At 40.8% G+C, this 27,134-nt stretch overlaps 1 protein-coding gene across 1 annotated transcript in view; it reads left to right on the top strand.

The window, feature by feature from the left end:
• USH2A (usherin) overlaps positions 1 to 27,134 on the top strand; it is an 809,138-nt gene that overhangs the window by 260,624 nt on the left and 521,380 nt on the right. Inside the window, exons 24-30 of the mRNA XM_084828794.1 lie at positions 3,547 to 3,648; positions 4,646 to 4,822; positions 8,912 to 9,046; positions 14,629 to 14,898; positions 16,966 to 17,169; positions 17,277 to 17,357; positions 20,506 to 20,691. Coding sequence (XP_084684920.1) covers positions 3,547 to 3,648; positions 4,646 to 4,822; positions 8,912 to 9,046; positions 14,629 to 14,898; positions 16,966 to 17,169; positions 17,277 to 17,357; positions 20,506 to 20,691 — 1,155 coding nt within the window. The remainder of the gene's footprint in view (positions 1 to 3,546; positions 3,649 to 4,645; positions 4,823 to 8,911; positions 9,047 to 14,628; positions 14,899 to 16,965; positions 17,170 to 17,276; positions 17,358 to 20,505; positions 20,692 to 27,134) is intronic.

A 27,134-nucleotide genomic window follows, 5' to 3' on the forward strand; every position in this document is an offset into this window, starting at 1 on the left:
ATGTCTGAAGGGAGAGTTTATATTTCATATCTACCGCTACAATATGAAAGTGGAGGGACAAGTTTAGCATATGTAGTTTGGAGTAGAGATGTATGGGAATTTCAGTTCAGTTTGCAAATCATCAGAATTTGCCCCGTTCAAAACCCCAAATGTGAATGGGAGTGCATTTTCTGGAAAAAGCTCACACATTCCCAAACTTGTGATCACGTTTTAAAAAATGTTTTTTAAAAATGTGCACTTTAAATGTGTATTCCCCCCCCCCCCGCCCTGAAAAATACACATTTTCATGCTTTACTTAGTGGCGGAGAAAGTGCACACTTTTGAAAAATGTGCATAGAAATGTGCAGTTTCCCCATTCAAAGGAAAAGAAAAACAAACAAAAATGGGAGGGAGGCAAACTGAGCTTAAAAGTGGACTTCAGACAATCTTGGCGAGCTTGAGCATCCCTGGTTCTCCCATCCCTAGTCTGGAGCTCCAAGCCAAGGTGAGCATCTGTAGTATCTCTGCATCCCAATTTAAGGAGAGGACATTTCCACATCCTACTCTTCCTTCAGCTATATCCTCCTGTGGGGATGTTGGAGGAATCTGTTTGGGATGGCTCAACTCAGTCCTCACCAAGTCAGGTCAGCTGGCAGATTTTCCAGTGGTGCAGTGCTGCTACCAGAGTAGCAGGGATGGGAGAAGCAGAGGGAAGTAGTGCTCCCCTCTCTTCCTCCTGTCCCTGCTACTGTGGCAGCAGTGGTGGCAGTGCAGCATGAAGGGTAGGAGGATGCATGAGAGGGGCTCCCCTCTCACTCCTGCCCTCACTGCCACTGCCGCCATGATAGCCGGGACGGGAGCTCCCATCTCCTCCTATCCCTGCTACGGCAGCAGTGGCAGACAGGAAGAGGATGAGAGGGGAGTGCTGCTTCCCGCTCCTCCTCCATTTTGCACACAGTGACCCCTCTGCTATGTGCAGCTGGTTCTTTCTTCCCATCCCGGGAGGGGGAGAAGGAGCCAATTGTGCGTGACGGCACAAAATGGTGGCAGGTAGCAGTGGCACTGCCATTTTGCACAAAAAACGTCAGTAAAGTTCCCGAGTTTTGGGAACTTTGCCGCCACTCAGCTCGCTGATGCAGGTTGAGCTGAGTCTGATGTGGGGATCCATCGGGCCCCAAAAGGGCTGGATTTCCCTGCAAGAGACAACCCTATCTTCCTGTGGATTCCATACTCTGGAGGTTCTGTTGGCAGTAGTGCCAGTTTTAGTTCCAATTTTATTTGTGTGAGAAAGTGTATAACCTGAGCTTTCAAATCACATAGGAAACAGGTATGTAAAGGGCTGGCAAGGGGTTCAGAATGGCATGTACATGCTGGGCAGATGGTGATAATAAGATGTAGATTGAGGCCATTATCTATTAAAATGCTTAATTTAAAAAAGAGCCTAATTCTCTGTGTCATTGCTGTAGCAAATCCATGCCCTTCCACTGTGATAATGTTAACATAAAAATTTGCAGAAGGATAGGATCTAGTGTAGTTCTGGTTGCACTTTCTCCTGGAATTTTCTGCTCGTGGCAGCAGTATACAGGGGTTTCAAGGGCAACATGTAGATAATCTCTGTTGCATTGGCACACTGTTTTATGACTTCCACTTCCAGCTGCCTATCTTCATCCTGTTACTCACTATGGTTGTACATTTTATTATATACACAATTCAAGGTAGTGAATTTTGATCTAACATTTTGTAGTTCACCACATTATGGTGAAACCTGAATAAAAATTATCTGGGCCCATTTCAATCAGGCTTTTGTCTAGGATATGGCTGGGACTGAGACAGCTTTGGTCACCCTGTTGGGTGATCAACACTGGGAACTGGAATGCAGCCCTTTTAGTTCTCTTGGACCTCTCAAGAGCTTTTAGTACCATCAACCATGGTATCCTTGTGGACTGTCTGGTGGGGCCTTGGGGCCACTGCATTGCAGTGCTTCCAATACTTTCTGTTCAGTCATGTCCAGAAGGTGGTGTTGGGGAGACTTCCTGTTCAGCAGCAATGCTATTGTCCTATGGATACCCACAAGATTCTATCTTGTCCCATCCACTATTTAATATATTCATGAAACTGCCAGGAGAGGTCATCTGGAGCTTTGGAATGAGGTGCCATCAGATCATATGCTGATGGCACTCAGCTCTACTTTTCTTTGTTGTCTAACTCCCAAATAAGCAGTCAATGCCCTTGAACATTGCCTGGGTTCTATAATGGGCTGGATGAGCGTGAACAAGCTGAGATTAAATTCAGGCAAGATGGAGATGCTGTTGGTCAGTAAAAAGCCTGGCTTGGAGATTGGGATTCAACCTGTTCTGGATGGGATGTTGCCCCACCCCGCAGAAGGTCAGACTCGTAACTTGAGAGTGCTCCTTGAACCTACACTGTCCCCGTATTTTCAGGTGGTGGCAGCAAAGGGTGTCTTTGCACAACTATTTAGTTGTGTGACCATTCCTGAATCAGTCTCATCTGGCAACAGTTATCCATGCCTTAGTTTCATTTTGTGGTGAGACTATTACAACAGGCTCTATGTAGGGATACCCTTGAAAGATTTGCACTGATTGCCAGTTGTTTCCTTAGTTCAATACAAGATGTTGGTATTAACCCTTAAGTGACCTGGCTAAGTGGCTATCTGAGGGATTGCCTGTTTTGTTATGAACCTGTAAAGTTATTTAGAGCTGCAGGCAAGGCTGTTTTGAGGACACACCCACTTGTAAAGGCCTATTTATCAGGCAGCCATGAAAGGACTTTGTCCTGTATGACTTCCAAATTGTGGAATACTCTCCCTTCAAAGCTAAGATTGGTTCCCACTTTCTCAGCCTTTTTGAAACATTGACCAGGTCCGGATGAGCTGCGGGCCGTGGCGCTCACAGGTGCCAGGTCGCATATCCCGCTCTGGGGTTGTCATGTCATGTGAACCCAGCAAGTGTGGGTTATGCGAGGGTTAAACTACTCTCACATACCCCTAGAACAAGTCATTTTACTCTCACATAACCCACACTTGCCAGGTTTACATGACACAATAACCCCTGAGCAGGAGTTGCATATTCAAAATGGTGGCCGCAGGTGCTGCAGGCTTACCCTGGGTTAAATAACCCACAGTGGGCTGTTATGTCATGTGGACAGCACTGCATTTCTTTAATTTGGCCTTTTACTTACTGCTCTCTAAAGTTTCAATGTATATTCCATCGCTGTCAGTCTCATTTGGATACCTATTCAGACTTATGTACTAGATATACTAATGTGTATATCTAAGATAAGACTATTGAATTTTTGTTAATATTACTCTGACACTGTTTTTTGTTTGTTTTTGTTATATTGAAAATAAATAAAAGTTTGACTTTTTAAAAAATTGGCCTATTAAATTGTGAGTAGTGGTTTTAATGTTTTAATGCTACTTTAATATGGTTTCTTGTATTTATGTATTACTGTTTTTATTTGAATTGGAGACATTTGTTAAAAGACGGCATATAAATATTATTAATAAAATGAATACAAGTAGAAATAAATTTTCCCCACTGTTTTTAGTTTCCTCATCAGCTACTAGTGGTAGTACCATTATTGGAGAAAACACAGGAGTCTTTGTTGGAGGACTTCCACAGGATTTTACAAACCTTAGAAATGACACAGGTGAGAAAGCTCTGCGTGGTTTTCATGTCAGGAGTTCCCAGCTTCATTCTGTGTTATGTTGGCAAACATTATTTACAATGCAGCTGTACTTCCATCCACTGTTTCTTCATGTGCTGATCTAGATATCCTGTGTGCATTTAACTGAATCTTCAAAAGCTGGATTTATGTTGGTAATTTACCCTTAGTATAATGGAAAGTGTTTGCTTGTCATAGTTACCTTTACAGGCTGAATTTTTTTCACCATCCCTTGATGAAATTTTTGTAATGTACACTTGTTTGATACAGTCACCAAATTCACCCGATTGCTGCAGCTCGTTGTGATTTATTTGAGCCATAGGTTCAAATGACATGACAAGCCATGGCTTGAATATCTAGGATGATGCCCATTGGCACCATGGCACATTGTGTCAACTGAACCCAGGGACCATGGGTTAAGTGAAGTTTAAACAAGTCTCACAGAACCCACCCATGACTTGTTTTAGGGTTATGCGAAGGTGGTTTAATGCTCGCATAACCCATGGATTTGATGACACAAGCCACAGTTGTGACTTGAATATTCAAAATGGCTGCCAGCACGCGCCTTAACCCACCATGGCTTACCTGAGCTATGGTGGGCTGTTTGACCATGTGAACTGGCCCAGTGGTTTGCACCACAGCAGCTAAAGAAATTCTTTAAATAAATTCACATAACTCAACAGCCCATTCCAAATAAGATGTTACTGAAGGTATTTCTCTATGCCTACCCCAAAGTAGTCCCTACAAGTCCTTGACCTGCTGCTGCATCAGCAATTTGGCTGGGGTCAAGTCCCAGAACCTTCCCAAAGGAGATGAGTTGGGAAACTGTAAACCTGATTCTGTGATCTCCTGTATCAGTGCAACCCCGAAAGGATCTCCTCTGAAGCTATAAAATAATTCTTGTTTTACTTTTACATTCAGATATATTCATTGTATTCTAAACAATTAAGTGTTTTTATTTATTGGGCAGGCACCACGAAAGTAGTCACAAAAGGATTTGTGGGGTGTCTCCGAGACATATTCTTGAAAAAGATGCATCATCCCTATGAGGTTTGGGAGCCTTTAGAATGGAAAGAAGTGGAGGAGCAACAAAATGTTTATCACAGTTGGGAAGGGTGTCCCAGTGTGCTTGCATATGGAGCACATTTTCTTGGGAAAGGTATAATCACACGTTAAAATTGTTTGAAATATTACCTGTGCTTTTCTTTTTGTTTTGAACTTTGTGAAGTGGATAAAACATTCTTATTACTTGCTGCTGCTGCTGTTAAATATCTTACGTGTGTTACAGTAAACTCCAAACAGGCCTGAAAAATGATAAAACACAATCAGCACAAATAGTAAAAATTGGATGAAAAACAACCCATTTTATCCCTTTAAATGCTTGCCTAAACAGAAATGGCTTGCAGGCCTTTTGAAAGTGTGGATAAACCTCCAAGTCAGAGCCATAATAGAGAAGACTTTTCCTCACATCTCCATCACTTTCCCCACAACTGCTACGAAGTCTGAAGGACAGTCATAATGTTACTTTCCACACCAGCACCTTTGCCTTCCAGATTGATGACCTGATATTACTCAAGTGCATTTGCTCCATACCTGTGAAGTCCATACCATTAGGTGATGTTCCACTTTATCACAGAAGAACCTGATCAATGTGAGGGAGTTGAATTTTTCAGCTCTTTTCAAGTGAACAGAGATGGTGCTACTATAGGACCTTTTGGATTGTACCATCATCATCGGGTCCTGGAACATCAAGAGCCTAACAACACAAAGAAGAACATGACATTTTTTCTCTCTCTGCTTTTCTTTCTAGTGGCAGTTCAGTTTCATGAAAAAGTCATCACAAGCCAATGAAGGTACAGAGGCTATGATGCACACACAAACGGCCCAAGCACCTGTCACTTCAAAGACACAACTAGCAACTATGTTTTCTTTCTTTTTTACTCTATAGCAGGAGCGCAGAACATTTTCAGCCCTAAGGGATGCATCGGGTGTGTGCTATGGGCTGAACGTATACACGCACACACTCACATACAACACTCACACATACATTCACACTCCATTCACATACACACACACACACACACACCCTTACCCTTCTTATACACTCACCCCAGCAGCAGCATCTGTTCCATGTCACAGCATCAAGGTACTGAAGCCTGCTCCTGTCAGGGTTCGCTTTTGTCCCTGCTAAACTTCAAATAGCCACATCAAAACACAGATAAGAGGCTTCTATCCACGGCTGTTTAATCCTTTAACTTCAATGGGTCATACTGATGCAAATTGTCAGTAACTCAGTCTACAAAGGAAATGCCTTCAGGAAGTTCAAAGGGAAGCTACGAAGGTTGAAAGTTGCCCATGGTTTGATTAGGGATGGCGGAGAATTTCTCCCCGAAACTTCGGGGGGCAGAGCGCCAACGTGTTCGGCCCCCCGAACAAGTTTCGGGGAGAAATCCTCCGCCCCCCCGCCCCCCCCCCGGGATGGGACTTACCTTCACCGAATGTCCCTCCCGGTGGCTGGTCCGGCCGGCGGTTCGGCGGGTGTTTGAGCGAGGCGGGAGCGGCAGCCGGTCTTTCGACCGGCTGCCGCCGCCGCCATTGCAATGAAAGGGAAAAAAAAAATGCCCCCCGATAGGCTACGTGACGATTCACGTAGCCTATCACGGCTAGATTTGCAAAGTCAGCCGTGATAGGCTACGTCAATCGTCACGTAGCCTATCACGGGTGACTTTAAAAAAAAAAAAAAAGCGCGTATGGATAATGGCGGCCCCCATAGGGAGCCGCCATTCGCGTTCCTTATTTGGTCGCTGTAGTCTACGTAAATGTTTACGTAGACTACGGCGAAAATAAGGGCAACGCTATTTGCGTTGCCCTTATTTTCACCGTAGTCTACGTAAACATTTACGTAGACTACAGCGACTAAATAAGGAACGCGAATGGCGGCTCCCTATGGGGGCCGCCATTCGCGTACGCGCTTTTTTTTTTTTTTAAGTCACCCGTGATAGGCTACGTGACGATTCACGTAGCCTATCACGGCTGACTTTGCAGATCTAGCCGTGATAGGCTACGTGAATCGTCACGTAGCCTATCAGGGGGCGTTTTTTTGTTTTTGTTTTTACTTTCGCGTTCGCGGCCGGGCGAGGTGCGCTTCCTCCCCGGCCTGAATTTCGGCCGGGCGAGGCGGGAAGCCTCCCCCCCAGCCTGAATTTCGGCCAGGCGAGGCGGGAAGCCTCCCCCCCGGCCTGAACTTCATGGGGGGACCAGCGAAGCGCCTCCCCCCCACCGCGAACGGCCTTCGACGACAGGTAAGTGACTTTCGTCCACCCCTAGGTTTGAGAAAAGGCGGGCACGCTTTCCTAACTTAAGGGGTGGGGGGGATCTCCTTCTATCTCGTGAGGTCTCTACGCGAAGCTTTTCCCGCTGGGCCAGATCGCCTAAACTCTGCCCCTGCCATCTCTCTCTTGGCTCTGCTTCTGCACCTGGCGTCTAAGAATTCAGGCTTTCCAAGCCCCACCTCTCCCTGTTCGCTATCTCTCACAGAGGTGTGTGAAGAGAGGCCCTCTCTGTCCAGCTGGACTATTGAAACCTGAGGAGTCTGTCTCTCCCTGTCTGGAAGAGTCTAGGAAAGTTCCTCCCCCACGTTTTGTGGTTGCTCTTCGGAATCGGAGCTATTGTGCCACTGCCCATGCTAAGAGATACCCCTGACAGCTCCCCACCCCAGCCACCCCAACACCATCACCAAAAAGACAGGAAAAATGCTCTAGGAATAAGTTCTATGGTTCCTGCCACAGAAAGCTTGTTCTTAGAGCATCATAGGAAGTAGGCAGGAACCTTCAAGTGTTGCTTCCTCAGATGCTCTAGGAACAAGATTCCTGTTCCTAAAGCATTTTTTCCTTTCCCCCCTTTTTGGTGGTAGCAGCAGCTTCTGGGAACCTTCTGATGAAGGTGAAAGAAGAAAGTGCAAAAGCTGGGTTGCAGTTAAACCTCAAAAAAACCAAGATTATGGCAACCAGCTTGATTGATAACTGGCAAACAGAGGGAGAAAACGTGAAGGCAGTGACAGACTTTGTCTTTATAGGCACAAAGATTACTGCAGACGCTGACTGCAGCCAGGAAATCAGAAGACGTTTACTTCTTGGGAGGACAGCAATGACAAATCTTGATAAAATAGTTAAGAGCAGAGACATCACACTGACAACAAAGGTCCGCATAGTTCAAGCAATGGTATTCCCCGTAGTAACCTATGGCTGCGAGAGCTGGACCATAAGGAAGGCTGAGCGAAGGAAGATAGATGCTTTTGAACTGTGGTGCTGCAGGAAAATTCTGAGAGTGCCTTGGACTGCAAGAAGATCAAACCAGTCCATGCTCCAGGAAATAAAGCCAGACTGCTCATTTGAGGGAATGATATTAAAGGCAAAACTGAAGTACTTTGGCCACATAATGAGAAGACAGGACACCCTGGAGAAGTTGCTGATGCTAGGGAAAGTGGAAGGCAAAAGGAAGAGGGGCCGACCAAGGGCAAGATGGATGGATGATATTCTGGAGGTGACGGACTTGACCTTGGGGGAGCTGGGGGTGGCGACGGCCGACAGGAAGCTCTGGCGTGGGCTGGTCCATGAAGTCACGAAGAGTCGGAAGCGACTGACCAAATAAACAACAAGCAGCTTCTGGGGGCCATGGGTCCCCCAGACAGGCCTGTGACCAATGGGCCACATTTTTTGCACCCCTACTGTATAGTAAGTGGCAGGAGTCCCAATCCAGATCTTGACTTTAGCATGGGAGTAGGGGGCCTTTAACCCTTCTACCTTCAGTCCCAGTCCAGATTGTGGCCTGGATTTATTCTAGAGTAAAAAAGAAAACAAGATGTAGCTGCTAGCTATATCTTGAAAGTGACATGTGGTTTGGATCTAAGTGTAATACAAAGACAATTCTGCCTGCCTTCAAGGACTACCCTATTTTAGTAGGGTAGTCCCACATGCATACTGGGGTTGAAATAGATGGGGAAGTCTTTATGAGTGTGGCTAATTCAGTGCTGGATTATGAGTATATATTGTACCAAATGCAGGATATGGATTAAGCATCTCCAAAATTTCTCAGTCTCAGAAATGAGCCCTGCATTTATTAGATTGATATTATATATAATTCCATGAACGGAATTCTATTACATTTCATCTTCATGTACATAATTATAGCAGCTACAGTATAACATTCTTTGCTCTGATTTTTTTTTCTCCTTCCCTTTCTCCTGAAGGTTTCCTAGAACTCCATTCAAATGTTTTTCATGGTGGCTTGGACATCGAGATCTCCTTTATATTTAAAACAGATCAACTGAATGGATTGCTTCTGTTCATTTACAACAAACAAGGGCCTGATTACATTGCTGTAGGTTCTGATAGTTTTGTTTTTCAGATGGGTTATTGTGAATTACTATGTACAGTGGCAGGATTAGTTCCATTGGCTTGCAAGAAATGGCCCATGGTACAACAAATTTGCATGACAGAATATGTCCATTGTCATTTTATTTCATTTTTGGCATCTGTCAGTTGAGATAACTCCTTGTCCTAATCTGGAAGATAGCAGTAGTTTTATGAATTGGGATGTGTATCCATAAAGACTGTTCATTAGGTCCTCAATTTTTTTCCTTAGGTATAGTGATATTCCCATAACCTCTATGACCTAATCTACTTTCCTGTATAGTTTTATAGCTAGAAAGAATAGTATTGTATTGATTTTTGTCTTCTGCCATTTCACTAATGTATTTCATTGCAAGGCAATCTGGTTTCTCTACCTTTATACAATCACAGGATCAGAGATTATTAGAAGTTGAAGTTGTTTGAATAGGCCATCCATTAGTATCTAACATTTCTTTAGCACTAATATTCAGAAGTGACATGGTCCCTGCTCAGAGGGTTACAATCCAAGTCCTGAATACATTGGCCATGATCATGACATGTTTGTGTGCAGAAAAAGCAGCACAGCTACTGCTGTACAATAAGCTGCTTCTGTTTAGAACAAATGACCATTTCGACATGCTGTTCAGCTTTGGCATCGATGATCATTTGGTGGGATGGGTGATAGGGCCTGCTCTTTGTCCATCTTATCTCCTACAGGTGCACCATGAAATAGATGAGCACAGTTAGACCTGACAGCTCTGATGGCATTCATCTGTTTTCGGTGTACACAGATGAACAGCATATGTGCATCCCAAGTAGAGATGAGCAGATTTCTCCCATTCAGATATTTTATTGTTCTGTGGCTCCACTCTGCCCCAAATCTCATTCTTCCTAGAGAATTTCTAAAACTAATTTCATAAGCGGAGCATATGCAGTTAGCTACAGCTTTCATCTGCATTTTTTCTTCTCTATTTTATTTCTATCTCTATTTTACTGATGTGTATATTACTGCAACCCAACCGCCCTCTGCAAATTGCAGTCTTCATGTGATCATACATACCTTCTCATTTTTTCTTCTCAGCCCTTTAAGAATGAGAGATAGAAGTTTGAGCAAGACTACTCATTGAATTTCATGGCTAAGAAGTGAAGCTTGAAGTGAAATTTACTTGAATGTCTCTTTCAGCAAAAATTCACAGTTACACTTGCCTATCTGAAGTATTTTCAAATACTGCTTTTGAAATTCAAATGTCTTTAATCTCAACAGTTTAATTTTAAAGTGATAACATTCTCCATTTAGTTTGCTAAATTCAATTGTTTTCTAGCTATATATATATATATATATATATATATATACACACACACACACACACACACACACATACACATACATACATACATATGATATAGACACACACACACACACACACACACACACACACCAATGCATATACAATCCCAGCATCTAACACCAACACCATACATGATTTGGAATGCTGTGGTGGTGGTAAATTATAATTGTGTGTGTGTGTGTGTATAATACACAGAGAGAGAGAGAGAGAGAGAGAGAGAGAATACAAACGCAAACACTTGCAAACTAGAGCATTTGTTCTCTATATTCATTTCTTTACTATTGAGCACTGTTATGAACATCATGGCCTTTCCAAACCAAAGCCACTCAGTCCTCCGGTTGATCTGTCTTTTAGGAACTCCCCAACTCCTTTTCAAAGCGTCAGCTATTGAAACCATTAACTTCATGGTAAAACAAAATGGTAATATAACTTCTGGGAAAAGAGCTTTTTACTGCAGGGGATCTGCTTTCCCTATTTTACATGCATGTCAGTTCCTCATTGCTATTTTGAAGTATGCCACATATAGCTATATGCTTTCCCTCACATTTTCCCCTGCCACTAGTAAGCATTTACCGTGCCTCTGTTGTTGAGGTTTACACCTAACCTGTTATCGCTATCACATAGATGTACTGGTGGTGGCAGAAAATGCTGATGCATATTTGAGCTCACAAATAATATTGTTGTATGCTTTCCTGGACAATGACATGCTTCAGGGGCAGTACTCCATAGGATTGGATTCCTCTGAATGCTTTGTTTACAAATACACAAAGAGATCATATAAGGAGGCAAAGACATAGTCCAACAAGGCAGCATATCTGCTACCTCACATCAGAATCCCTGTGTCAGGGTGGACACTCAGCCCATAGAATCCCAGAGTAGTTCTGATTTGGAGGAAGAGCAGTCGCTCCTGGGAGAGGAGCGCGCGCCTTTTTCCCAGGGCCCGCAGCTGACAGAGTTTCCTCCCACCCACATTCCTAGATTAGAAAGGAGTCCAGGGAGTGACCCAGCACCGATAGCAGACTGGTTGGATGCGCGGCGCAGACACAGAGAGCGGCGCCAAATGGAGAGCGCGGAAAGGAGGCGTAGCGCCCAGTTGGCGCTCAAAGAACGGTTGCGCCCAGAGGATCCAAGGGAAAAGGGGAGGGATTCTCCCTAGTCCTTATATTCAGGGGTCTGCCAGTAATTGCCTTTCAAACGGGGACCAACTGTTCCAACTTAGGGCATAGGGATGCTGCTGCTCAGATCTAGTTGCTACCTGTAGAGCTGTTAAGTTGTAAAAGAAGAATAAAGCTTTGAAAAGAATCCCTTTGTCTGTGTCTGGACTTGGCTACGGGATTAGACTGAGAGCCCTCCAAGGAGCCCTTGACACCCTGAGAGATACCTCCAAGGGGCCTTCAGCCACTCTTGGCTTCTTCTCCCTGCTTCTGTCTCTTCCAAAATGTGCACTGCTGTTTCCTCACATCTGTGTCTTTACTTAGCTGGAAATGGTAAGAGGTCAAGCGTATCCTCTTCTCCAAACTCTGATGGGTATACCATTGAAACACCAAGGTTCTGTACCCGTCCTAAACCATTGATGAACCATCAAATGACCATTCTGGCTCACTAAACAGTAATCTACCTGACAAGGGGATTACTGCAAGCAGCTCCTATAAGAATTATTTTAATGAGTGGTATTTATTTATTTATTTATTTATTTAATTTCTATACCGCCCAATAGCCGAAGCTCTCTACTTAAAGTACTCAGGCTGGCACCAAATGTCTTTAATGAGCTTCCGTCGTGCATTAAAAACGTGGTTGTTCAGGCAGGCATTTGGGGTGGGTTAGGGTATTTAAAAAAAAAAAATTATGGTAAAATTTTATTGTTTTAAATTGTTTTATGGTGGGTTGTACATCGCCCAGAGTGGCTGGGTGACCAGTCAGATGGGCGATTAATAAATTTAATAAATAAATAAATAAATGTCAAAACAAGCTTCCTTTATAATATGTATCCCAAGACACCCTTCTTCTGCAGGGTACCCATTTGATCTTTCTCTGCAGTTCACAGAGCCTTTGCATTTCCAATATGGTGATGGCTGTAACTGGAGAGAGACGTGGAATAACAGCATACAGTACATTTTCTCTTCACGAGGTCTTCCCCTCACAGTGCCATTTGTTGTGAACTATTATAATATTTTATTATGTGTAGCCAGTTTCTTCCCTTAACGGATCATAACAGATGGGATTATATGGTCTTTCATGAGAACTAACACTAAAGTCTCATTGGAAAGGAGTGTGTGACAGCTCAATGACTGCCTTTGTGTAGCTCCTGTCTTTGAATTCAGAAGATGAAAGGACAAGGGGGGGGAGGACCTAGGACAGGATTGAGCTAGCAACTGGAAACACATGTTTGAGCATTTGGGGTCATTTTTACTAAGAATTCTGCTCTATCTGCCTATCCGGTAATATGATTTTATATTGACATATGATACAAGATAATATATATTAAATAAGTGTTTCTTTAAGAAGAAGATACATATCTTTTAGTTGTCTCTTTATTTCACATAATAAGAATTTGGCAGGGATGTTAAATGTCTGTTTTTTTCTGTGGTTTTATTAAGCTTTTCTCTCACAAAGAGCCTTATTTTAATGTCATTTTTCCTGAGCTAGACAATTTAGAATCACAAAAGATACTTACCATTGCATCCCAAACAAGATACAGTGTTGACTATTTAAATCATGCAGGCAATTTAACTAGAAAACTAATGTTTTGATGATGTGTGCTTGTATTAGATAAACTGACTCATAAATCTACCCCACTGCAATATTATTTAAAAATTATTACTTTAGACATTTATGAAAAATAGACAAGAAATATTGGATCAATATGTGTTGTGTATATTCAAAATTTAGTTCACCTGTCAATTTAAAGGTAACTTAAGCAAGTCTGAGGTTTCCTTCTCAAAGGTCTTGTAATATAATTCTTAATAATAAAATTAGCAAACACATATTTTCCTATTTCCTAAAATGTTTACCAGAAGCAGTCATACTTTAGGTCAGTCTTCTCTCATTTTAAAATCTCAGTAATAAAGTCATAAGCTAGTTATACACAAATTAGAAATAAAAAGCATGATCCAGACAAAATTACGCCCTTTTAAGTCCTACTGATATCAACGAGAGTTCATAGAGGAGATTTAAAAGTGTTTAACTTTGACTAGAACATCCCTAAGATTTAAAAATCTGTTTAGAATTGCTACTCACTCAATTGTGCATTTGTTTATATCCTCAGGAGAACATACATATGACTCTTCAGTGCTAATTTTCTGGCCTAATCAATATACAATCCTACAGTCCCTGGGGAAGCATTCCAAAGGCTATAGAATTTTGCAGACCTCCCTCCATATGTAACGAGGGAAGTCGGTGGATAGTGAAAAAGACCCCCTGTTGCAAGCTGTTCCATTTGGGCAGCAGAAAGATTTGGCACCGTAATGCCTCTCTGTTGGGTCACTGATAGTGGTAGGGGTTGCAAAGAGATGTGTCAGGGCAAATTGGGGAAGGCCTTGGATCCACTGAATTGAAAGCCTTCCCATTCCCTCGGCATGCCCCCAACAAGAGGACAAAAAAAAATATGCCAGCCTTTACGCTGGTGTGGTTGTACTCCCTCTCATTGGAAGCGATGGGAGAGGGGTGGAAAGGTTGGCCATGGCCGACAAAAAGTTAAAAAAGAAAAGAAAAAACTTCTGCCTTGGCTGGTGCAGACTTAGCAAGGCTTTGAATTTAGCAGTTTTTCCAACACAGATTTTTCATTCCCTAGCCCCATAGGATTGCTGTGCCCGGGTTAATTCCTGTACACAAACTTACTTGGGAGTACATCCTATTGAACAGTGGAATGTACTTTTGAGTAAAAACACATAAGATTGAGCTGCACATCTGCTCCAATTTTTCCCCTCTACCTTGAGATTGAAAAGATATGGGTTACTCAGTTTCACTGGCTCAACATTCAGTCTGAGAAAGTCTTGTGTACAACTCAAAGACTTGCATTTTGCTGTTTAAACAGAATTGTGTCAGTAAAAGTTATAGTCTTACTTGTTGCTTTCTTCTTTTGCGGGACCAACACAGCCACTTAGACGTTGATAAATATTATTTAAGTAGCTTTTATTGAATTGCTTAAATTCATACTATATATTTGTTTTGACTTTCTTGCTGTCTTTAATCCTTTGTTTTATATTTTAACGTCAACCTACAGGCAGAACTGAAGAGTGGAATCCTGACTTTTCTCCTAAACAATGGCATTGTTTCTACGCATGTGAATCTCTGGTTAGGGTTGTCCTATTGTGATGGGAAGTGGAATACAGTTACTCTGAAAAAAAGAGGATTGATAGTTTCAGCAAGTATGAATGAATTGACAGAACATTTGGAGAAACCTGGTTTAGAGCAGCTGTTTGTAAACTCTCCAGTCTACGTTGGAGGAATCCCAGATGAGATCCAGAATGCCTTTAAAGAGCTGGGATTAGAACAAGGTGTGTTACTAAAAAAAAGGGAGAGAAAAAAACCCAGATTTGCATGTGGGTTGTATATATACTTACAGGAAATATTTATGGCTTGAGTCAAGAGTAGTTCTTCTGAGAATGGAAGGAGTCCTTCTGTTTCTGAAAGTTACAGAGTTAGGGAAGGCTGCTATGTGCCAGTTAACAAATTAGGGGTGCAGTCCACTGGAGGCTAGTTGCTCCGATGTCAGGGGGCTGGTGAATCCACTCCAGGTTTCATTCAGAACCAGTTAGAACTCTAAAGGAGCTATCCAAGGTATTTCGAACTCACAGACATCAGAGCCACCAGCCTCCACTGGTGCAATCCTACCACTCTCAGCATTCCCCAGCCATACATTTTACTGTCTAAACATGCATAGGGTTATGTCCTAGATCTCAAAAAAATTCATACTTAGCCTTGCTGCAGAAGGTTCTGACAAGTTGTGAAATAGGTCATCAGGAAGTTTGAAGGAAAATTCCTGTATCACTAATATCTATGTTAGGGGATCCTTCTATGCAGGGAGGACATAGCTCCCCTGAATGATTGCACTGTCACCTGGCTCATGCATTTGTGCTTTTCAGATTTGGAGCTTGCCTATTCCTTGGTTCCCTAAATGCCTACCTAAATACCTAAACATTCAGACTGCTTTTGTCATACAGAAGCTGCTTTATGAGAGGCAGTGGTGGGAGTTGCTTAAGACTGATATTATTTATATATAGCTTATTTATTTATTACATTTCTATACCCTCCAATAGCTGAAGCTCTCTGGGAAATTCACAACAATAAAAACTATAAAATACAACATGATAAAATACAATAAAAAATAATAACCACATAGAATCTAGCAGCAGTGCAAATATTTAAAATACAGGACCAGCTTTAAAGCAGAAATGGAAACACTAAAGTGCCTGGGAAAATTAAAGGTCCTGATGCCAAAAAGAGCACAATGTAGGTGCCAGGCGAGCTCCTCTAGGAAGCTCATTCCACAACTGGGGTGCCACAGCAGAAAAGACCCTCTTCTTAGTCGCCACCCACCTCACTTGCTCTGGCGGGGTCTCCCAGAGAAGTACTGCTGAGGATGACCTTAAGTGTATGTGGGAAGAGATGATCCTTCAGATAACTTGGTCCCAAGCCATTTAAGGCTTTGAACATTAATACCAGCTCTTTGAACTGGGCTCAGAAATGGACTGACCCCAGTGCAGACGGAAAAGAACTGGCATAACATGATCTCTTTGACTTTCCCTGCCTACTGATGTTCCTCTCCAATTCCCCACACATACCCACTGTCACACCAGCTGTATATGTATCCTTGCAAATGTGCACCTGAAATTCCATGAAGGAGAAAGAACTTGGAGGGGAAGAGGAACAGTACAGTGGGAAAGCAGTTGGTGGGAAAGGGTTAAGGATTCGTCCCCACTGCAAATGGTTTGTCATCAAGTGGCTTTTCTCTAATAAAAGCAAAAATTAGAGTTTGTTACTCATGTTTGCATTATGTACAACTGCAAGAAAGAGTGAAGACATAGAATGCACAAATACACACACTTGCCCACTATCACCCTGTTAGAGCGAGGGAGACTAATACTGCTCTTCTGATTTTTATATTATGGTTACATTTTTAGAGTGAAAAAGTTCTGTGCATATTTGTTTTGTGATAATATCCATTACACACTTTTTTTGCTAGTAAAATTAAGATATTGAACCAGAAACAGAATAAAGTTACATTCCAGTTATAATCTCTGATAGATTTGCAACAGAATCAATAGTTTGCATCTGTTTTGTGTTGATATATTTGAACATATGGTGACAACAGCCAAAATTAAGGTTTTTCCATGTAGGTTGAACAATCAGTGTACATTTCAGCGTGGCAGAAATTCAACAATGATTACTCCGTATTGGCTCAAGTATTTTTTTTTTAAATCATTTCTCAAACATAATTTGAAGTTTAACATTTACATCTAGCTTTCTTTATCAGTGAAATGTAGCACTGCAAGAAGTAAAACATGATTCTTAATTAACAACTGAAGCCCTTTATGTGATACTAATCCCTTACTATTTGCTAGGTTTTGGTGGCTGCATGAAGGATGTTAAATTTACACGAGGTGCTGTCGTTAACTTGGCATCTGTGTCCAGCAGTGCTGTCAGAGTCAATCTGGACGGATGCCTATCAACTGACAGTGCTGTTAACTGCAGGGGAAATGACTCCATCCTAGTGTACCGAGGAAAAGAGAGGAGTGTTTATGAGAGTGGCCTACAATCATTTACAGGTACCACACTGTCCCCTTCCTTGAATGAACAGCTGTGTGGGTTTAGTTCACTTTGTAATAATGCATTCTCACATTTAGACTCTTTCTCTCTCTCCCTTGCTGTTAAGAATATCTATACCGGGTAATTGCTTCTAATGAAGGAGGGTCTGTATCTAGTGCCTGGAACCGTGGCCGCACAAGAGAATCAGGTAATTAACATTTCTACATTTTTGTTCTCATAGCACGTCTTAGGACTGCCAGTGTGCAAGTACTGGCAATTTTAGGTGGCCAGTATGAGAAAAGAGGAAACACACCAAGATTCTGCTCTTGAAAGTAAAATCCCATTGAAAACAAGGGAACTTTCAGACCAGCCCTAACCATGTTTATGTGAAATTAAAAGACTATGGCCACAGTTCAACAGAGCATTAAGAATGCCTATGCCCATTGATTTGACACATAAAACTGTAATGGATTCTTCTGGTCCATATCTGAGGAGTCAGATTTTCATATATTTCATATTTATTTATAAGTCCTAACAAAAAATATTTACTGACTCACTTTCATAACACATCTGTTTTGTTTTCCTATAATATACAGATAGGCAGTTTTTGCAGTATGTATTGAAAGGTATTTTGTGAGCACAGCTATGAAAGAGAAAGAGACTCATATGCATGTGCATGTGTCAGCTAAGAGATCAAGCCATACTGATAGTAGTATAACCTAATGTCAGGTGCAAGACGACACATGAGCTTTAGAAGTACTGGAGATTTGCCAAATATATTTGTCTGAGTAGAACAGTCATTTTTAAAGCTGAGCAAAAAAACCAAACAACCCCTCAGAAAAAAATCCCTTATACATTTTTAAAATAATTTTATTTATTTTTTAATCTCCCCCTGAACCTTAGAGAATCTCAGCCCCATTCTCAGCCTGAGAATATTTGGTGAAATGCTAATTCTTCATTGCGAATAGGGTAGAAAATTTGGAACACAAATGTTGCATCCAGTTTTAATATAGAATAATATTTTAATAGTGTTGAATGAGGTAATGGGTTTGGGCCCTACTCCTTTCAGTCATCCACCAGTACAAGCTAACAATATAGCATCATTCGGTATGAATTGAACTGAAATTTCTCAAAAGAGAATTTTCTAAACATTTTCTAGAATTTTCTGTTTTGGTGTCCCCTCACTCCACATGTTGGAGAATTCTGCCCCATGCAGAATATTCAGCAAAATGCCCCGCTCCCAGCATTGCTGTCTTCAAATACTGTGGAAAATTTTGGGGAGCCTTTTTTTTGCTCACCCTTCTGACTTCAACAAGAAAACCTGAAGATGACTTGCTGTTCAGAGCGGCCATTTTACAACATGTTTGAACCTAAATCATCTGATTTCTCTGACTGTAAGTATTGTTTGAAAATGAGGGATGGGTGAGAAATGTATTTAGTTCAGATTTCGATATGAATTTAACACATTTGCACTTCCCGAAACTCAACATGACCTGGAATGCAGCTTCCCACAACAATACATACTTTTCTGAAGTTTGTGATGCAGTATGCAAAAAAGAGTGCACTGAAATATGTACATTTTAAAAAATGAACACATTTGCAAAAGTTCACACAAAATGCATATATTTCAAAACAATCTGTACAAAAATGTAGATTTTTTTTAAAAAAATGCACATGAAAATGCATACACATTTTTATGGAGACTAAAACAAAATATGTGTAATCTAATGCGGCATGGGATCTGAGCGAAATCAAGCTTGATAGATTCACCCATGCCTATTGGAAACTAGTGAAATTCTTCAATTGTTGATAAAAAAAATATATCGGAAACAACACCTCCCCAGTTATATCAGTCTCTTTGCAAACTGGTGCCTTAATGTGCTTGCATCACAAAAACTGTTTTTGAACACCTTTTACCAAAGCAGAGTTTTGACTTGCAAATATGCTGCTTAATGCCACCATGTGGTCGACCATCCCAAAGCGAGCAAGAACAGCCATTTTTTTGTCCTAATTGTCTGACCAGGGTAAGTTAGACCATAAATTTATATTTACAATCTGACCATAGCACTGAGCAGATACATGTTCCCAAGGGCTGAGAAATAATTGCACTATTTAATTATTTTTGAGTCAGTTTTGTTGTGTCCCCTATGAGAAGACCATCTGCTATACAGTGCCTTACCTTGCTCTGTGATACATTTCAGAACTAATAAAATCAATATATTTTGATTTTGCTGAGTATTGTCAGCAACCTGAAGCTTTGTGAGTAGATTGCATTGCTGCTTTTAGGAGGAACCGTCACCATGCAAATACTTTGAAATTTAACATAATGTCTCTTGTCCAGACTTTCCTTCTCTCCCCTGATGATTTTTTAAATGAGTCAAAGGAATAAGGGCATAAAAAGAGGGATACTTGATTTTGTGAGGCTACAATCCCAATCATCAGTACCCTAGCGTACACATGCTTTTATTGCAAAACCATCATCCATCATGCTGCCATACAGTTCCTTGGGCCTTTCCTTGGCTTTCTTTGTGCAGTCATCTGTGATGAAGCTGCTTCTTTCCTGATCTTTACTTCATATAGCATTATCTAATAAATAGTTAAATGTTATTGGAGAGAAGATAATGTTTTTACTAGGGTTTCTAGGCTTGCATGTGCTGGGCTTTGAAAGTTTCTAAAATCTCTTTATTACAAAAAAAAAAAAATCTTTAGTTTGTTATTTGAACTGACCCAAAGCAAAATTACATATGTAAATGCTTGCAAAACCTCAAGCTTTCCATCTTAATGGTAGTTTCATTCTGATGACTGTAATAGACAAATTCTTATTGATAATATGAAATTAGATTGCACCCCAAATCTCTAAGTTTTGTATTTTACTCTTTAAACTTTAAGTTTTGGGAAGTTCAAAATATAAAAAACAGCATATATTTAGAATCTGACTGCATTTTAGCAAACATTTGTGTTTTCTTGGCAATTTAATGTCAAATTCTTGTTTATAATAGTCTAATTAGCTTGTCTTTCTCAGCAACATCATTATATTGTTTGAACATCTACAGTCCACCTTCATCCTTTGTAAATGAAGTTTATACACATTTGGTACATTCAGTGTTTTTCGAAAACTTGAACTAGACAAAGAAGAATGTTATGCAGATGGAGTTCTGATGGTTTTGAAATATAGCTAAAACTGAATGGCTCAAGATGTGCAGTCATATTAAATCAATGCTGGAAAGTTACAACTCTAATAAATTGTATTTATGCTAATGGCGAATCTGATTTACTGCAACTATTAAAAGTGAAGAATGGGGCAATAGTCTTCTTAGGACTGCTATTTTCTCTATTTCTCTTTTATCTTTTCACAGCCCCACAAAATGTGCCAACACCCTCAATAGTCCACAGCATAAATGGTTACAGTGTTGAGGTGACATGGGATGAACCAGTTGGGGTCAAAGGTGTAATTGAGAAGTATATTCTGAAGGCGTCCAGTGAAGATGGTCCCAGCATATCTACTGTCAGCACAGAGATTTCTAATACTGGTGCATTCACAGGTACATCCCAAAAATATATGTTAAAACAATATTTTAACCTGTTGTTGAGATGCTGAACAGTTGTGCTCAGATACTGCACAATAATTTAGTGTGAGTATGAGAGAGACTGATCCAGTTCCTGTGTACTCAAGGGTAGGGTAGGGTAAAGCAAAGACAGGTGACGCAATGTGAAGCCAAGTATACAGAGAGGAAGATCCCATCTTTTCATTACTCAGATGGGAGAGGAAGCTTGACTTGAAAGGCTTTATATGGGTCAGGGAGTATCAGGTGACCTGCACTGGCCTATTGCTGTCTCTTTGCAGTATACCACTTTTGCCAGGACTGGAGAGGGGCCAATATAACACCAATTTTTAAAAAAGGATCCAGGGAATTACAAGCTGGTTAGCTTAGTGTCTGTTCTAGGTATATTGGTAGAAAGAATGATTAAAGATAAAATTACCAAGCATATAGAAGGGCAAATCCTGCTGAAAATGTATCAACATGGCTTCCACAAAGGTACATCCTGTCTCACTTACCTTGTAGAGTTCTCTGAGAGTGTCAGTAAACATGTGAAAAGGGGTGATTCATTAGTCTTTGTTTACTTGGACTTTCAAAAGGCCTTTGACAAAGTCCCTTATCTAAGACTCCTGAGCATACTTAGCAGTCATGGAATAAGAAGAGAAAATCTTATTATGGACCAGTAACTGGACCAGTATTATGGACCAGTAACTGCTTAAAGAACAGCAAGCATAATAAATGGTCCATTGTCGCAATGGAGGTGGACAGTGGAGTCTCCCAAGGATCTGTATCGAGGCTGGTGCTTTTTTACTTGTTCATAAATGATCTGGAACTAGGAGTGAGCAGTGTGGTGGCCAGATTTGCTGATTACATAGATTATTTAGGGTGATTAAAACAGAAAGGGATTACCAAGAGCTCTAAAAAGACCTCTCCAAACTGGGAGATTGGGCATTAAAATTGCAAATGCAGGTGTAAGGGTAAGCATGTGTAAAGTGATACACGCTGGAATAAAAAGATCTCAACTTCACATATAAGCTGATGGGATCCAAGCTGGCAGTAACTGCCCAAGCAAGATATATTGGGGTTGTGATCAACAGTTCAATGAACATGTTGACCCAGTGTGCAGCTGTTGTGAAAAAGACAAATTTCATGTTGGGCACCATTAGAAAAGGGATTGAAAAGAAAATCTCTAATACCATATTGTCCTTATACTGTTTCCTTATATGAAAGGATATTGCTTGTATACCTGTTAGAAAATGTCTAACTATGTAGACTTTTCTATTTTCCGGAAGCCTCTTGTTGGATAATGAGGGGTTTAAAGTAAATGACAATTTCTTACTGATTTAGGCAGTATGCAATAATCAAATCTAAAGGTCAGGAAGCTACCTGAGTCTTTCATTGAGAGTATTGTGGTCAAACAGATATATTTCAAGGACTTTTCAGTTCAGCCATGTGATTACATCAATTTTAGTTTCTGTTTGCTTAAATTCACATGAACAGATTTTTGTCAGCACAAATATTTGGGGAATGACAGTTCTTATTGATATCTACAAGATAATCCTGTACAAACAGCAGCATTTTCTATTTATTGCTCACTGTTTCTCATTGATTCTCATCTTGATTTAAAAGATATCAGCCATCCTTTAAGAGATCAGAAAAATAAGTTTTGAATGTAGATGAAAAAAATATTATCATCTAAACTTTGGCACAGATCCAAAAAGCTACTTTGGGGCATGTGCCATGGAATTTTTGACACGTTTTAAAACAATGTTTTAAACATATTACCATGTTACCAAATGCTTTTGAATCTCTCCTCATTTTCAAACCAGGGTTGATAGGAAGCATGAAAAAAAAATGGGGAGGGGCTGTTGGAAAAACAACAATGGGAAGTTCACATAAGCAGTTTTTCAGAGTTCCATAGCCTCTCTGGTTGAAACACTGTATCAGTCTTTAACAGAGCAATCCTGTATGTGATATATGCCAGCTGAGGGTCTGGAAGAACCTGGGTGTTTGTGCAGGAGAACTCTGGTGATGGGAAACTGTGGAAAAGGAGCACTACACAAAAAGGGAACTCTTTGCACAAAAGACCCCAGCTTCACAACATGCATGGAAACTGGAACATATTGTTAACACTTCCCTTCCTAGAGTCCTAATAGTGTAGTTCGCCCATGGAGAAGCCAGGCTATTGGTCCATGCAGTCCTTCTACTGATTGGTTCAGCTGTACCTGCATGTGGGAACTCCTCTCTTCATTTGAATGGGGCCTTGGACTTCTATCTCAGACTCCTGAGTGTACCACTGTTAAGAAACACTTCTAATTCTGCCAAGGTTTTGATAATTTTAATTCCTGAAGCTTGTGGATTTGTTTTGTTGGCTTGGTTTTAATGCTCTTTGGTATTATAATTTTGTTTTAATTTGTATTTCAGTGTTGTAAACTACATTGGTCCCTTCTGAAGGCCTAAAAGGTGGTATATAAATGATTTTATAAATAAATAAACCATGGTCATTTAGGCAGTATGCTAATGCTTAGCTCCCAAGTTTAGCTCTACATGGCATATTCACAATTCCTCTCAGAGCTTCTGCTAAGGCTTTGCCCAAGCCTTATAGCAACCCTTGTGAGCAGAATTCTGGCCACTTTATAAAGAAGAAAGAGCTGAAGAAAATCTAGTGGTCTTGAGATGTGAGTTCTCCTTCTGCCTGTCTTAGCAGGTTGATTGCAAAGCAATTTGCACAGCTGGGCAGGCCTGCAGGTGTTTGGAAATGTGTTAGATAGGTGGCCGCCTACTAACACATGAGTTAATGTGGAGGACATGGGAAACCTCACAGGAACTGAAACTCTGCTGGCTGTTAACTCAGGTTGTGCCAATAAATCAGAAAGCCATAGGGCAAGATTACCTGTGTTGGAAGCATTTGTTTCCTTGGTGGAGAAGATTGCTTCAGCTGAAAATGTGTTTTGTTATTTTTGAAGGAAAAGGCTGCAACTCAACTTCAATTTCCTAATGTGGATAAATGGGGAGTGTATATTCTAAAACTGAAAATAGTGTTGTTTTAAACTAAAATCTAAAAAGTATGGTTTGCCTTTTTCATTCTGGGTTGGATCCAGACTTAGTTGAACTTAGAGGAGACCCATTGAAATCAGTTTGGATACAATCGTCTGTGTTCATTTTGAAATGAATCAACCAGAGCTCCTAAGACAATTAGGAGAAGGGTTGGATCTCCCATACTCCTTCCTTGCTCACCTCACTGTGGCTAAAAGATACTCAATAAACTGGGTAGATCCTGAAGAGTGTATCCTGCAAGACCTGGAAGCTCTTGCATTAAAATAAACGCTGGATCTCCCTTGTTCATTCAGTGTCTTCTCTCTATGGGGAAGGAAATATTTCAATTTCACATGTGAATTTAAGAGATCATGTGAGGGGTTTATTCACATGAGCTGTTTGACACTGGACGAATAGACTCATTGAACTTCACAGATCGGTGTCTTCTGGGAATAGAGATTCCCACTTCAGAAGGTGGAGGGACATGTGCCTTTTCTGATTTGGTTTATCTATGTTAGAAAAAGTAACATATGAAGTATCCTTGAAAAGCAGTCTACTTGGATGGGTTTTGTGGTAGTGGATGTAGAAAGAAGGGAGCACAACCCTTTATTAACTACTGTGAGTCTTCTGGAGTACCCAGTACAAGCTGAATGGTGGGAGCTTCAGGACAGACAAACTTCTTTATACAGCACATAGTTAAACAATGGAATTTGCCACTGCAGAATGTGGTGAGGACCACCAACTTAAGTGGTTTTAAAAGGAGTTTTGCCAAATCCATGGAGGATAAGGTGATCAGTGGCTACTGGTCATGATGGCTATATGTTGCTATCAGGATCACAGGCATGATGGCTCTGAATACCAGTTGCTGAGGAACATGAGCTGGATGGTGCTGTTGTACTCCTGTCCTGCCTGTGGGCTTCCCATTGGCATCTGGTTCATAACGTTGGAATAGATAGGTCTTTGCTCCAATCCAGCAAGGCTCTTTGTATGTTCTATGTTATGTTACCTTATCAGGTAAAGAATGTCATTGTTCAATGCTTTTTATTTATTTTTTGAAGATGGAAGGAATTTGAACATGATTGAGACTTGAGTTGCACTGGAATTGAAATATGATAGTGGCTACATTTTTATGCAGTTATTCTAGCAGGCCATATATGTGAGGGTAATTATATGATACCTGCTGAAGATTCATATGTCTAAATGCCAGATGGGAAAATGAGTCTCCTGAAAACTTTTTCCTGGACTTTTCTTCATATGAACTTTGCCTCTTTTGCAAATGAGATTTCAAGCCTCAGTGAATCAGATCTGCAGTCAGACAAGTGGAAAAATGCTTTTCCTGCTTGATGCTCCATATTTACCATTGTATTATCTAATACACAGCACAGCAATCAGTATTGCCAAATCAAAATTCTCATAATTTGTTTCCTATATTGCAAACACTTTTGTTGTAGAAGTTGAGTACAACATTGTTCCTACGTTACTGATAGCTATGCAGAATATGGATCATTGAATTACTTTAGTTCTGGTCTGAATTAACCCAGGCCATCTGGGTTATTTATTTCTTTAGAAGAGTTCTAGATCAATGTTCAGTATAAAACTATCTGTGTAGCATATGATGTGGGCATACTCTGTGATGGCTTCTTTTTGCTTGGAAGTTTTTCCACATAAATTTTGTCCTTGTGCTTTTAAATTATATTCCTGTTATGTGAGGATTAACACATGGACAGAAAAAGTGGTCTCTGAGAGCCCTAACAGTTGCAAAGAACTTATACTCCAAGCCTGCAAGGATAAGCACCCACCACCTATTAATCAGTAAACAGAAGTTCTTATTGCTCTTGCTGCATTTGAACACATGTCTTACAGTCATCAATTTCATCTGGATGCTTATATAGATATATGGTCTGCTTATATTAATATGTACATTTGAAACAAAAGTCCCAACACTTAAAAAAAAAAATCTACAGTGTTGTGAACAGTTATTGTGATTGGATTTTTTTTATTCCTGTTTTTCTTATGTTCATGCTATCGGTGTTATTATTTGAAGGTTCCCCTCCCCCTGTTTGTTTTGCTTTGTTATAATTGGAAATAAAATTAAAATATGTATAAGGGTGAAGTACATAAAACTAATTTAAACTTAAATATGTTAAAAATCAGTAAACATAAAAAACACAGAGCAGAAGTCAAGACAGTGATAAAAATCAACACCTCACCCTATCAGTAGGATTGCATAGTAACCCTAATGATGGGGGAATCTGTCTCTCCTGAATATGAACTGGATTTTTATAAATTCTTATCAAAAATTAACTGAAATGTATTTTTCACCTATCTGCAGCCCCCAAATTTAATAGGTGCGGTGATTCCCAGCGTGGAGAGGAGCATCTCGTACCTACGTGCTATATAGCTGTTAAAAATGAGGACCCCATCAGAAAAAAGTGGTGGCAGCCATAGTTAAGGGTTAAGCCTAATTAAGCACTATCCTAGTTGAATACACAGGGATTCAAATCTAGACTTTTAAGAGCAAAGCACTCAAAGCCCTGGGCCTGGATGGACAAATTTGTCAATTTTGGTTGCTTCCACATTCAATACTTTCAATCTCAAGTTCTTTTTGTCCCAAATATGGAGAAGTTTGTGAATGTTGGTAAATCTTATCACAACTGAACTGAACTGAAATTCTCATCCATCGCTAGGGCAATTCAGTGCTTCCCAGCTTGAAGATTTGAATACTGTTGTGGGAACAATACCTTTCACATTTGCATTGCTGTCTCTCAGATTTTGTCAGGGAGATGGGTGGGAGCAGAGGCCATATGCGCAAGGAAGAACAGAAACTACAACAGTGAACTCACAGCAGGCGTAGCTCAGTAGGAAAGAGCAGTACAATTTACAAAGGAAACAGGAAATAGGCCTCTTTTAAGATGGTCTGCCCCAGGCATCTTATGGATCCAAATGGATACCTGACTGTGCTTGGGGATTCCTTGAAGCACACAAACAGCTGCTTGGTCGAGACCCTGGTGGATGGCTGGAATGCTGCAATCACCAGGGCATTAGACTGGGTGGCTCCAAAACGCCCTTGCCCCTGAACAGAGCTCAGACTGCACCATGGTTCACCCCGTGGTTGCGAGCTCTGAAATGGGAGGTGTGATAGCTAGAGTGCTGGTGCTGGAAATCTCACTCTGAAGATGATCAGACATGGGTTAGAGCTGTAGCTTCAGCCTACCACATGTAGGGATGTTGGAGAAATATGCTGCGGATTCAAATGAGGCCGGATTCTTTTGAATCCGGCCTCAGGAATCCGCGACAGATCGGCACCACTTACCTCTGCTCCAGGAGGAATGGAGGCGGAATGGCACTCGGCTGCTTCTTGCCGGCCAGAGCCATTCATCAATCACCTTTTCTTTTCTTTGTTTTTAAAT

Source organism: Heloderma suspectum, chromosome 1 (genome assembly GCF_057233095.1).
Source record: "Heloderma suspectum isolate Gila_16-S chromosome 1, 16-S_ref, whole genome shotgun sequence".
Taxonomy (NCBI): domain Eukaryota; kingdom Metazoa; phylum Chordata; class Lepidosauria; order Squamata; family Helodermatidae; genus Heloderma; species Heloderma suspectum.